Raw genomic sequence first — 13,390 nt, forward strand, 5'->3', positions numbered from 1 at the left:
TGCTTATAGCTACTTTAAGAATAATATTACAACTTACAGACATTGACACATTGTTGTAACAATTAGTGTACAAGCAGGGTGAAAACAAAACATGTGAAGGAGAGAGAAGGGGAAAGAGTACACAAAACAACGTTCCTTTAATCCATTTTGAGCAGGAACCTCTTTTGGTGTTTTAAGCGTTACGTTATACTTTAGCATTATGTTGTACTAAAATAGCAGATCTACAAGCTCGTAGCGCGCCACTGAGTGGTTAAACAGATTTTTATGCTATATGAACTAATTTAGCTGGGGGTCCCTGGACCCCACTTTGAGTAGTAGAGTCACCAGTCACCCTCTGAGCAGGTGGGTTGTATGTTAGTTTAGTTCATTAGAGGTTCCAAAACCTTTTAGCACAGAAGTAAACTAGAGAAAATAGTAGATCTACAATCTCACAAAGCATTGCGTCGTTCCGCATTGTGAGCTTGTAGATCAGCTAATTTCACTACAAAATGTGACCATCAAAAAATAAAGGGACCCATAAAAATGTGTCTGCGACCCTGTGGACCGTACCTTTAGTACCAGCATAGCCCTTGATCTTGTGCTGGTCGTCAGCCAGCTCTACGACCAGACCGACCCTGGACCGTACCTTTAGTACCAGCATAGGGCCGATTCATACTCCTATTTTACCGCTGTTTCGGCGCTGTAGTGCCCGAAATGATTTTGGCTCGTCAGAAATTTTCAGTAGCACCGAAGAGCCGACTTTAGGACGGTACCCGCCCCCCCAAACCTCAAATGACGTCAAATTGTAGGCTCTACAGCGCCGAACCGACTTTTATTCGGCTCTAAAATAGGAGTATGAATCGGCCCTTAGCCCTGGCTTGATCTTGTGCTGGTCGTCAGCCAGCTCTACGACCAGAACGACCCTGGACCGTACCTGGACTCCTGGAGTACCAGCATAGCCCTTGATCTTGTGCTGGTCGTCAGCCAGCTCTACGACCAGACCAAGGTCGTAGATACGAACGTGACCTGCGAGAACAAACACGAGCACAATGTCAATTACACGTCACTGACGCACACGTCGGGCCTACAGTACGTGTGACTCATTAGCTTCCAGTAGTCCAGTGATAACTCAAAGAATAGATGCCCTTGTCACTGTGTTTAGAGTGGATAAAGGTGTGATGCATTTGGAGTACACTTTTATTATACAATCAATTGCATGTTTATGCAAATGTACTATGTATATATGTTTATAATATGTATGACAGAGTAAGGCGCGATTCATACACCTACAATGTGACGTCATTTTAGGTTTGGGGGGGGGGTACCGTCCTAAAGTCGGCTCTTCGGTGCGGCTGAAAATTTCTGACGAGCCGAAATCATTTCGGCACTACAGCGGTAAAATGGGGGCCCATGTGTCTGTGGAAAAATATCAGATCTACAAGCTCATAGCGCGCCACTCGGTGGCGAGCTACGAGCTTGTAGGTCTGCTATTTCTTTTTTATCGTGAAAATATACATAGGGCTTTTCAGAAAACTGTCAGGATTTAGAAGGCATTTATTGTAGAATCGAGCTCAGGCCTAAATGGGTTAAGCAACTACTGTAAGTATGACTAAGTATAAGTGTGCAGATTGTGGCATAGATACTGACTGGTATCTGGCGAGCATCGTCCTGAAGCCATAATGAGAGCTCAAGGTGATCCTCTAGTTTGCCCAGAGGACACCAGTGAGTGCTGAAGGATACGCTTTACTTGTTCCTAGGTTGGCCAACCATTGTTTCCGTACCATGCCATACTAAGACTTATCACAGGCTTATAAAAGCCTGAATCAAAGATAACACATGCACAACAGCCTGAGTGTCAGGGAAGGAGTCTTAGCATAATTTTGTATAAGAGCATTGAGTAGCAATAACAATAACACAGAGGCACAAACACCTCAAAAGGGGAGTGTGGAGGGACAGGAGAGGGCAGAAATAACTATATACGTGTTAGAAAAGAGAGAAGAGGAGACTGGATCCTGCTCAACACAGAACCTCAAGATGGCGACCTTGAAGCAGAAGAAAACTTGTGGGCAACGCTGTGAAGACTTTGGTCACTTTATCTGGAACTCAGATGAAGGGAAATTTATGGGGAGAACTCCAGAGAAATGGGGTAGGAAGAAGTATAAAAATAAGTCAAATTTACAATTACAATTTAGGCATTTAGCAGACGCTCTTAATCCAGAGCGATTTACATTAAGCATTGAAGCAATAACAAAAACATGGCATACATCACATATATAAAAAGTAGTTATCATGAATCATGTATAAACTAATAACGTAACAGTGGAGTATCTATGTAAACTATACGTACTATACTATATTATATATTATACATGTGTACTATAAAGTGCTATGACTACATAAAATGCAATTCTAGTGCTGTCTACGTAACAAGCTATAAGTCTGTTTAAAATACTATCTAAGTCTACATAAAGTGCCATCTAAGGGGCTAGGCTAGGCTAGGGCAAGTGCTATGGGCCATGGTGGAGTAGCACTTGACCTAGCCTAGCCCCTTAAAACCTCACATAATACAATATTTGCAACCTACCGTATGTGTTTTAGATATTTTTGCACCATGGGACCAATAGAATATGAATGACTAGCAATTAGTCTAATATTTAAAGACATGCAAACTATTAATTTATTGATTAATTCAAGTGTCTTATTACCTTCCAGTATATGTCATTAAACATCTGACGCAGTAATATTTGGAATCTTTAATTGTTTAACAATGATAATATTACATATTCCTTAACCACATGAACCCTATAACCACATCCCTATTCTGGGGTGAAATTCGGCAAAAATTGCAGATCTCACAGCAGACCTCAGAGCGAGCTTGTAGATCGGTTATCAGCGATAAGATTTGGTCAGGTTTAGACCTCAACCTTTTCATGCACATAATAATCATATTTTAACTGGGGACCACCTGGGGACCACCAAACTGACAAGTACTTGCAAATGTATGGTGTTGAGGCGTTACTTTGTTATTTACTTTGACTCGGTTCCACAGATAAATATTATCAAAATAGCAGATCTACAAGCTCACAACGTCTCACGGTTCCATGTATTGAGCTTGTAGATTGTCTATTTTCCAAACTTTGTTTGACCAGCTTTTATAGTATAGTTTGCCTATTACTTTTGATGCAGTAATGGTCTTTCTTCAATAGTTTTTATTGTACAATACTGGTGGCGCACACACACACACATGACTTTTCCCGTCCTTTTAATGCCACTCTATGTAATGAGTGTGTTTTCAGCGTGTGGACACAGAGATAAGCACATAGTGTAAGATAAGACTTTAGGGGCTGTGAGACTCCTTCCCCTGTGTTTGATCTTACAATCAGGTCCTAGTTCTCTTCTACAGACAGAGGGCACCTTGACTTCTGGCACTGTATGCCTTTACTATACTTACTATGGGGGGTTCATGCTCTTGCTTTTGATATCCCCCCTCTGATCATTCATTTTTCCTTTTATAATTTTTATCCCACGATTTTGTAACCCATTTTTCACTCCTGTGTCAATTATCTAATGTAATCCTGGGCTTCTCCGCCAACCTGGGGAGAGCAACGGACTTGAACTCATGTGCTGAGTGTCCAAGTTGTTCCTTTACACCTGACAGGGGGGAGTTTCCCTGGTTGGACGTAGCGAGTGGAAGGAACACGTTATTCCAACCAGTTCCTTTCCCCTCCATCAGGCGCCCCGGCTGGCCAGGGGGATGCAGTTTAGAGACCAGGATTACTGCATGTTTTTGTGAGGGTACCTATACCTACCCTAGGAGACACGGGAAGAACATGTGAGGGTACCTACCCTAGGGGACACGGGAAGAACATGCAAACTCCACACAGAAAGGCCCTTTCGCCAACCCCACCTCGGGTATGGGCACTGATGGGGCATCTTTTGGGGATTCATTGTTTTTAGTAGATTGGCAATTTTAGCTATTTGTTGTACATACAGTATTGTATTAAGTGGTTGAAAATCAATTGAACCCTATATATGAACTCGTCTATGGGGTATCCCCATACTCTATGGTATCCCGGGTATGAATAAAACTTTATCACTAGCTCAAAATTGCACAATATAATAGTATTGTGGACATTTTGCCAATTATGTGTCATCTCTCTCTCTCTCTCTCTCTCTCTCTCTCAGTGTACATCAGTCTGTATTATGTGGCGTTCTACGCAGTGACTACGGGACTGTTTTCTCTAGCCATCTGGACACTCATGTTCACATTGTCTCCTTATGCTCCAGACTACCAGGACAGACTGTCATCACCAGGTAACAGTCCTCATGTTCACATTGTGTCCTTATGCCCCGGACTACCAGGACCGACTGTCATCACCAGGTCAGGGAATATTATCTAAACAATGTCCAATCTGGGAATAAATTGTTTACCAATAAATGTCTTCACCCTGGGCCGTGGCTCAGCGGTCCAGGCACCTTGACTGGTAATCCAGTCTGGCAGTGTGCCGCGGGTTCGACTCCCGATCCCGACGGCCTTTACTGCACGTCTTCCCCCCATCTCTCTCCCGTTTCCTGTCTGTCCCTCCATAAAGAATATAAAATAAAATGTGAAAGCCACAAAAAAACATTAAAAAACTATTATTCTATCACAGCTGCTGAAAGTTGGGGTACCATAAGTAGGCCTACCTATAATTATGCATTCAAATATTCCAAACTTGGGGGTTTTCATGATTCTGAATCCATTGCAAGCATTTGTTTTGTACAAAAAACATTCCTTAGGCTAAAACGGCCATAGCCATCATCACAAATGACTTGGAAAAGTGGCTATGGCCAATTTTGCCTGCATATAGTTGTACCCCAACGTTCAGCAGCTGTCACAGATTCTCCAAGGAAACTGAATTTCAATATTTGTGAGATGTGTTTCTACTAGACACGTTTATAAATACATTAGTGAAGAAATGTATTGGTAAGGAATTTATCCCAGATTGTATTAATATCCCCTGACTATACAGTGGGAAAGGCAATTACTGTAAATTAGATATCACAATATATAGAAGTTACATAACCGATTAACCGTACAACAGAAAATGTATTATTTTCGAAGGAAATAACCAAATAAAGTTAAAAAATAGTTATTTTGTGTCTGTCCAGGGGTGATGGTGTGGCCAGACACCTATAATAATAGTTCTGTTCTGTCTGTCCACTAGGGGTGATGGTGTGGCCAGACACCTATAATAATAGTTCTGTTCTGTCTGTCCACTAGGGGTGATGGTGTGGCCAGACACCTATAATAATAGTTCTGTTCTGTCTGTCCACTAGGGGTGATGGTGTGGCCAGACACCTACGGGGAGGAGATGGTGGAGATCAACTACAACACATCATGTCAGAAGAGCTGGATGAAGATGAGCAACGTTCTTCACAACTTCCTGATCCGTTAGTACAGACTCTTCACTTCCTGATCCGTTAGTACAGACTCTTCACCACTTCCTGATCCGTTACTACAGACTCTTCACTTCCTGATCCGTTAGTACAGACTCTTCACTTCCTGATCCGTTAGTACAGACTCTTCACTTCCTGATCCGTTAGTACAGACTCTTCACTTCCTGATCCGTTAGTACAGACTCTTCACTACCTGATCCGTTAGTACAGACTCTTCACCACTTCCTGATCCGTTAGTACAGACTCTTCACCACTTCCTGATCCGTTAGTACAGACTCTTCACTTCCTGATCCGTTAGTACAGACTCTTCACTGCCTGATCCGTTAGTACAGACTCTTCACTTCCTGATCCGTTATTACAGACTCTTCACTTCCTGATCCGTTATTACAGACTCTTCACTTCCTGATCCGTTAGTACAGACTCTTCACCACTTCCTGATCCGTTAGTACAGACTCTTCACTTCCTGATCCGTTAGTACAGACTCTTCACTTCCTGATCCGTTAGTACAGACTCTTCACAGCCCATTTCGCAGAGCCATTTCCCCCCAAAACCTTTCAAAAAACGATTTTCAGAACAGCCTGAGGATGCGGGGTCTTATACTCCGAGCTTCTTCAGGCTGCAGAACCAGTACAGTCGCAGCAGCTGAGCCTTTATTCTCCCGTGCCGGTCGGTGTCAAGGACTGTCTAAAGAGGACGAGAAGCCAAGAACGTACCGTACGGTCTTCGCTTCTCGTCCTCTTTAGATAGTCCGTGGTTGGTGTGTGTCCCATTTGAGCTTCTCCCCGAATGCTATCGATACACAGACACACCGTGCACATGAGAAAATAGCAGATCTCCAAGTTCACAATGCGTAATTCTTAAATCTTTGTACCAAGTCTGAGTCACAGAGACACACCACATTTTTATTTTGGGTTTTTGAGCACATTTTGGGAACCACTGCTTTAATAAATTAGTACATGATAACCCTTTTGGGTTAAAGGACCACTTCACCACTTTTCAACATATCTTCATATAATAGGTCCTCACTAATAATCATGATAAAATGGCACAATTTTTTTCCTACTCAGTCTGTGTCTCATAGGAGGGCTGTGGGCAGTTTAGAAACCGTCCTCCAGTGACATCATCATTAGGCAGATGTTTTTTTAAACAAGATTCTTTTACAAAAATGTTTAGATTTTAATTATCGTGAGAACGATGGCTTCCATTTTCGCATTGCAACTTTTCAGGACTAGAAAGCCTGCCGTTTCTATCAGCTTGTATTCCCCATCGATGATGTCACTGGAAGACGGTTTCTGAACTGCCCACAGCCCTCCTATGAGACACAGACCCGAGTAGAAAAGAATTGCGCCATTTTTTCATGATTATTAGTGAGGACCTATTATATGAAGATAGGTTGAAAAGTGGTGAAGTGGTCGTTTAAAACAGCAGAATTTGCAACAAGCACAACTGTCTAAATGTTCTTTCTTTCTCTCTCAGCATACAACGACACCAAGCAGGCGTGCAACCACAACTGCACAGGACTGCAAGGGAAGTACTTCATCCAGGACACCTTCTCTGCTCCTAATAAGACCAAGTGGGTGTGCCCTTTCACCCAGAGCATGCTGGGACCCTGCTCCGGTCTGGAAGACCCCACCTTCGGCTACAACTGCAGCATGCCTTGTATCATCATCAAGATGAACCGGGTATGTACGGTACTATACAGTACGAGAGCCTATAGTACTGTACAACAGTAGTTCTCAAGGTGGTCCAGGGGCCCCCAGGGTCCCTTGAGGAGGGTCCAGGGGGTCCCTCAGGATTTTCTTTAATTTAGGCCTGAGGCCGATTCTAAAAACGCCTTCTATACATCCTGACCTATACGTTTTCTGAGAAAACATCAAATACATATTTATTCAAAAGTCACACAGGGGTGCTCCTATCATCATACATCAGCCAAACACACAAAGCCGTGCATATGTGTCCCTAGTGCCCCTCAAACATTAAGATAAACCTCACAAGTGAGGCGGGCCCAGATTTTATGGAGGCATGTTGATGTCCTTAAAGTAAACGCCATTAACAATAAAGAGACAATATGACGTAAATGACACATTATGACGTAAGATTTCCCTTCATTGCCAATGGCGTTTACAAAACATATATGTATATAGGAGGGGCTAGCGCCCCTCAAAAATGAAATGAATGTATTACAAGATGGATTTATATCAGTGAGATGACGTCTTATGTTGTCATTACCCTAAACAAAGGAAATTTATAATTATGCTCTAAACAAACATTAAAAGTCCATAGACTTGGCTGGCCTATTACGTAATTTCGGAAAGCCATGCATTGGAGTGCCTATAGCGCCTCTCAAAAAATGATGTTGCTACAGTATATACTGCACATAGCAACAACAACCCAAAAATGGGTTCCCATCTTGAAAGATCTACAAACTTGTCATTTCTCAAAAATCTTGGGAAAAAAGGGGGAAATGTGAAATAATCTTTGAAACATTTTAACAACACAAATCCCCAGGGGTCCACAGCCAATTCTAACTATAAATTAAATGTCTTGACACACGCATTCCACACCCCCACAGTGAGTGCAGTGCAGTGCCCGATGTTGAGTCGGTCAGTCCAGAACCACCACAAAAGGCCCCTGCTTGGGCCCAGTGTCCATATATGGAGCTGGCCTGTTCTGACATCATTCTGACGTCTGCATAGACTCCATATTTGGGCATGCCTGACAAAGAACTCCATATTATATGGGCACAAAAGGGACACAGACATAATATCTGGGTGGGGCATCCATTTCTAACTTGCATTCCAAGTAGGCCAGTGCCCAACAGGCACCGCTCTAGTAATATATTAATTAGGGGGTCCTCCACGTGAAAAAGTTTTGAAAATCACTGCTGTATAGCCCTTGGGAATCTGGTCAACTTAAGTAGGCTATAAGGGTTAAGTGTTAAGTATTTGCACTACACATATAAATGACAAAGTTGCTAAACTTTATGTTGAATCTCTCCAGATCATTAGTTACTTGCCTACCAACGACACCAAGACCCCTCCTCATGTCAACTGTACAGTAACGGTGAGTAATAATTAATAAGTAATAACCACATGAGATCCACCACACCGTATGCAATATGTACTCCTAACATGTTGGTGTATGTTTCTGTGCATAGGAGGGACATGAAAACATTGCACATATCGAGTATTTCCCTGAGGGGGGGAAATACGATCTCAGTTACTTCCCTTATTATGGCAGAAAGGCACAGGTAAGCAGTGTGATACAGTAGGCCTACTTACACAAACCAATCTGCATACATGTTAGCTCTACAAATATCACACACACACACACACACACACACACACACACACACACACACACACACACACACACACACACACACACACACACACACACACACACACACACACACACACACAATTTGTGTAACCTGTTGGTTTCTTACCCGTTTCCGTTTAGCCCTCATATGTCAACCCACTGGTAGCGGTTCGGTTCCACCTGATAGGGAAGAAGTCTGCAAAGCTCCAATGCAGAGTGGTCTCTGAGAAGATCACTTATCAAAACATCCATGACCCCTACGAAGGAAAGGTCGACTTCTACCTCAACGCTATGAAATGAGAAACAACACAGCAACAGGAAGGGGCCAAAGACAAGGCCTATTTGGATACCCAATCATCATTTGTGACCAGATTTGACTGAGATACTGCCATCGCACAAATTCCAGCTTTTCACAAGAGGAGAGAAACTTTCTTTTCAAAATGAGTTAATAGCACAGGCAAGCTCTTCACATACTAGAGCATGTCTGAAATAAGTGTCAGAGCTGAAATCGACATGTAAATATGAAATAAATGCTTAAACATGTACAGTAGCTAGGTGTAATGTTAGAGACCACAGAAATTATCCTTTCAAGCCTGTTTTCTCAACTCGCTGTTTTCTGCAAGACATTACTCTATAAGCCATATCTCCAAAACTGGTGGGTCAAACTGAACAACCAATATGTCAATTTTGAAGCTATGTTTCCCTGCTTTCATATGACATGAAAAATCTAAAATGTTCTAATCTAAAAAAATGCAATGGCAGTCGCTCAGTCAAATTTGGTCACATTTAATAACAACCTACTTGCTAGTGTCAAAGGTATACTATAAAGATTTGTAGTTAAAAGTACCGTAAAATAGTGTATTATTGCTCTTTGAAAACCTTAAGCCATTCAGTGCCACGTCATACTGGCAATATGGAACATTTACTCAAGTACTTTTACTTTGCTCATTTCCATACATTATAGCCTACTGCGGCTCTATTACATCTCAGAGGCAAATAATTATAGTGTAGTAAAAAAAAGTACAATATTTGCCTCTGATATGTAATGGAGCAGCAGTAGGCTATAATGTATGGAATGTACTTTTTTTTTACTACACTTATTATTTGATAGCTTTAGTCCCAACTCACCAGCTGCAACATTAAACATGAATGCTGTACTAATTACAATACAATAATATATTGTATTTTGTGAATGGCGTCATTCTGTATAGTAATTTTACGTTCTGTATACATTTGATGCCAATACCTTTGTACTTTTATTGACGTCAAATTTTGAATACAGGACTTTTACTTGTAACAGAGTATTTCTACATTGTAGTATTGCTATGTTTACTTTTAAGGAAAATACCTGAGTGTTTCACGACTAGCAATTACAAAGCTCTAACCTCAACAGAGACTTATCAATTCTATTACAAAGCTCTAACCTCAACAGAGACTTATCGATTCAATTACAAAGCTCTAACCTCGGCAGAGACTTCTGAGATTACGAATCAGTGAAAAAACAATAAGCTTAGTCTCTGTTGAGCCTAACAGAGCTCATGTTCCTGGTGATTCCAGATCCTTTAGCATCAGCCCTCTGATAAATCATTAACACACAGTGATATTTACACTACCTATTGCTGTTGATTGGAATAATAACAAGATTGGCCAAGCATTGCTGAATGATTCATTGTACTATCTGTATTGTTTAACAGACAACTGAATTAAACATTTAAAGTCATTATATGGTTGTCACTCACGTTCACGATAAGCCAAAATATAAAAAAGGCACCTCAAAGCTTTTCCCACAATAGAGAAACTTTGTTAACAAACTCCCAGATATACATTCACATTTTATATGAAATAAATATCAAACATTCATAGAACATAATAACAGCTATCTTACAGGCAGTTATATGGCACAGGCACATTATGAATGGACTTTAAAGACAAATATAAAGCCAGAGGAGAGCAGTCTTGTACTTCTAAAGCCTCTGACAAATATATATCAAAGTTGAGTGAATACAACTACTTTGCCAACGTTCTATATTTCTATATAAATACTGTAGTATTTCTCTCATTTCTTCCTTTCTGATATGTACAGTATGTAAATAACACTTTCCCCAGATTCTGCAAGGAATCAAGCTCCAAACCCGGACAAAAAAAGATAATGTAAAAGCAAAGCATAATAATGCTTTCAAATCTGTCATCCCTGCGCTATATATTCATAAGAAAATCCCTCACATAAACAACACAGCAGAGACACACTGTATACTCAACACAACACAGCAGATACACGCTGCACTCAAACGTCCAGACTAAAACAACACAGCAGATACACGCTGCACTCAAACGTCCAGACTAAAACAACACAGCAGATACACCCTGCACTCAAACGTCCAGACTAAAACAGTACTTAGGGGAGACGGGGGTAATGTGAGACACTGGGTAATGTGAGACACCCCCTGTATCACATGACCACAAGACATTTGTGTCATGTGACCATTATATGTTGAAGCCCCTCCCATTTCCTACCTGCCATGGAGGAGAGGACCTTATTGTGCTGTGGTAAGCATGTTTTTTTCACAAAAATATGTTTTTTGCATGTAAAAGTTAATTTTCTTGTCGTCAACATAATCAGCTGTTGTGTCAAAGCAAATTAATTCAGGTAGAAAAACTTAAATCATACACGTTGATGAACTACCATCATATACATCCATGAGATTGCTGCTAGCTGAAGATTAGCCTGAATTGCTAAAAGAGGTCCTGTTTACCAAAATGTGGGTGTGGGGTAAAGTGAGACAAATGCTCTGGGGTAAAGCGAGACACTGTCTCACATTACCCCACCATGAGGCACAAGTTAAGTTCAGTTTTAAACATATTTTAATCTAATATTACATTGCATATGTTTTATTTTCTATGTCATAAACATTGTAGAAAATGCCAAGATACACCAGAAAGACAACCTGGGGTGGAACCGCCCTTGTAGAGATGGAGAAGGCAGCCGCTGAGAGCAAGGCAGCAAAGAAGATAATTCACCAGAAATATATGCACAATTGCACAAATTATCAGAAGAATCCTGGGAAACACGAAAGCATGGGAGAGACCCACATTTGCTATAAAGGAAAACGATGTGGCACATGTTCTGAAATGTGATGTGGCGAAGAAGCTGCCACAACCTAAACAGCGTGGAGGAACCACACAGAGAGAGCAAATCCTCACCTTTAGAAACCAGTGACTTCCAGGAAAGTCTGGATGGCAACCGAGGAAGGTCAGTGGAGAGACAGCTGACCTCCCGGAAAGACTGGCGGGGTAACAGGGGCCAGCAACCCCTGTCGCAGCACTCGCAAGAGGGCACCAAGCAAGCTACAGAACGTACAAATAAGCAATACCCCAGAGTCTCCCGAGAGGAGGGGAGACTCGATAGGACAGATTCAACGACAACAACAAGTGACACCGACTCAGAGAAGGCTTCTTTGACTCAAATACACCAGAGTAAGGCTAAGTGTGGACACTGGACAAGGATGGACACATGCACACCGCACAGACGAACAGTCTGGTGAGATGTAGGAGAACCCTAGGCATGAGGCAAACCATAGTCCTAGAGACCTCAGTGCCTGCAGTCCCCCAAGAACACACAAGGCCGAGGGAGCCTCCTGTTGGTTCAGGCATGACAGAAAGGACAGTGGGCTGATCTTCGGGGGGTTCCCTGGGCGAGCTGGTCGCTGGGGTGTGGTCAGCACTGGTTTGCTGCACCTGGCCAGCAGGTCACTGCGTTCCCTGTTGGCCGGGTGTGGCCAATGCTATAGCTGGTTTCACCTCGGTGATGGCTGTGCCCGGGGCGCCCCTCCACAGATTTGTCTATAGCTGGGGGCCTGGAGGAGAGGGGCAGTGACTTGGCCAAATCACTGCTGACCCGCCAACTGGAGAGTGTAGTTGTAAGACGTTTGGAGACCACCTGATAACCTCTCTTCCAGGCCAAGGCTTCATCCATTAGAAATGGATTATAATCACATCATTGATGTATTTACAAACTGTAACCTTGGCTGGAATGTAGAGTAGACCTAGTTGTAGCTGTAGCTGTTCTATCTGGTTCTGATGGTGCTGAGCCCCTACTAGCCTGCTCTAAGGGTCAAGTGTTCCGAACCCAATTGCTGTCTACTATGCTAAAGTGACACAGATACATTCCCGGTCTTAATGGGTTAAATGGGGGGAAACTTCGACCGAGAGAAACGTTTATCTCTTTTAGCAAGTGTTGCTTTTTGTAGAGATGTGAAGTGTGTGCGTGTGTGTTGTGTTCTAATCATTTGAATGTTAATTAAAACATTTTGAATTACAGAATGTTGTCTTTGATTCTGTTCAGACTTACTTTCAAGTGTTTAGAAAGAAAATGTGGTTAATGACCAATTCCCATGATTCTGTTACTAGTCTGACATTAGTTTTGGAATGTGTGGTTGTCAAGCTAGCTGTCAGTGTTCTAACTGTTAAAACAAGTGTTTTTATGGTAGTTTTAAAGTGAAAAGAATAAGTGGTTCACTTTACCCCATTGATTTTGATGGTCTGTCTCACTTTACCCCAGCCCTGGGGTAAAGTGAGACACCTGACCACTTTTTTTAAAACAATCATATGTTCACTGCCCTTTGTCTTGGATTCATTCTAATCATTTCCATTT

General features: G+C 42.0%; 1 protein-coding gene and 1 long non-coding RNA gene across 2 annotated transcripts; one reads left to right on the forward strand and one right to left on the reverse strand.

Moving 5' to 3' along the window:
• Positions 1-2,013: 2,013 nt before the first annotated feature.
• LOC310855245 (potassium-transporting ATPase subunit beta-like) lies at positions 2,014-9,039 on the forward strand (the record flags this gene model as incomplete). The annotated part of the gene is made up of 7 exons (XM_083760168.1): positions 2,014-2,125; positions 4,165-4,293; positions 5,299-5,412; positions 6,895-7,100; positions 8,419-8,481; positions 8,576-8,668; positions 8,881-9,039. 7 exons carry the CDS (start codon positions 2,014-2,016, stop codon positions 9,037-9,039), a joined length of 876 nt encoding a protein of 291 aa, XP_083616294.1.
• A 1,519-nt stretch (positions 9,040-10,558) lies between these two features.
• LOC310855124 lies at positions 10,559-11,020 on the reverse strand. The gene is made up of 2 exons (XR_014568963.1): positions 10,756-11,020; positions 10,559-10,694 (listed from the first exon to the last, which is right to left on the reverse strand). It is a non-coding gene; the product is annotated as an uncharacterized lncRNA (long non-coding RNA).
• Between the last annotated feature and the right edge of the window lie 2,370 nt (positions 11,021-13,390).

Source organism: Protomyctophum parallelum (assembly GCF_964188405.1).
Source record: "Protomyctophum parallelum genome assembly, chromosome: 2".
Lineage (NCBI taxonomy): Eukaryota > Metazoa > Chordata > Actinopteri > Myctophiformes > Myctophidae > Protomyctophum > Protomyctophum parallelum.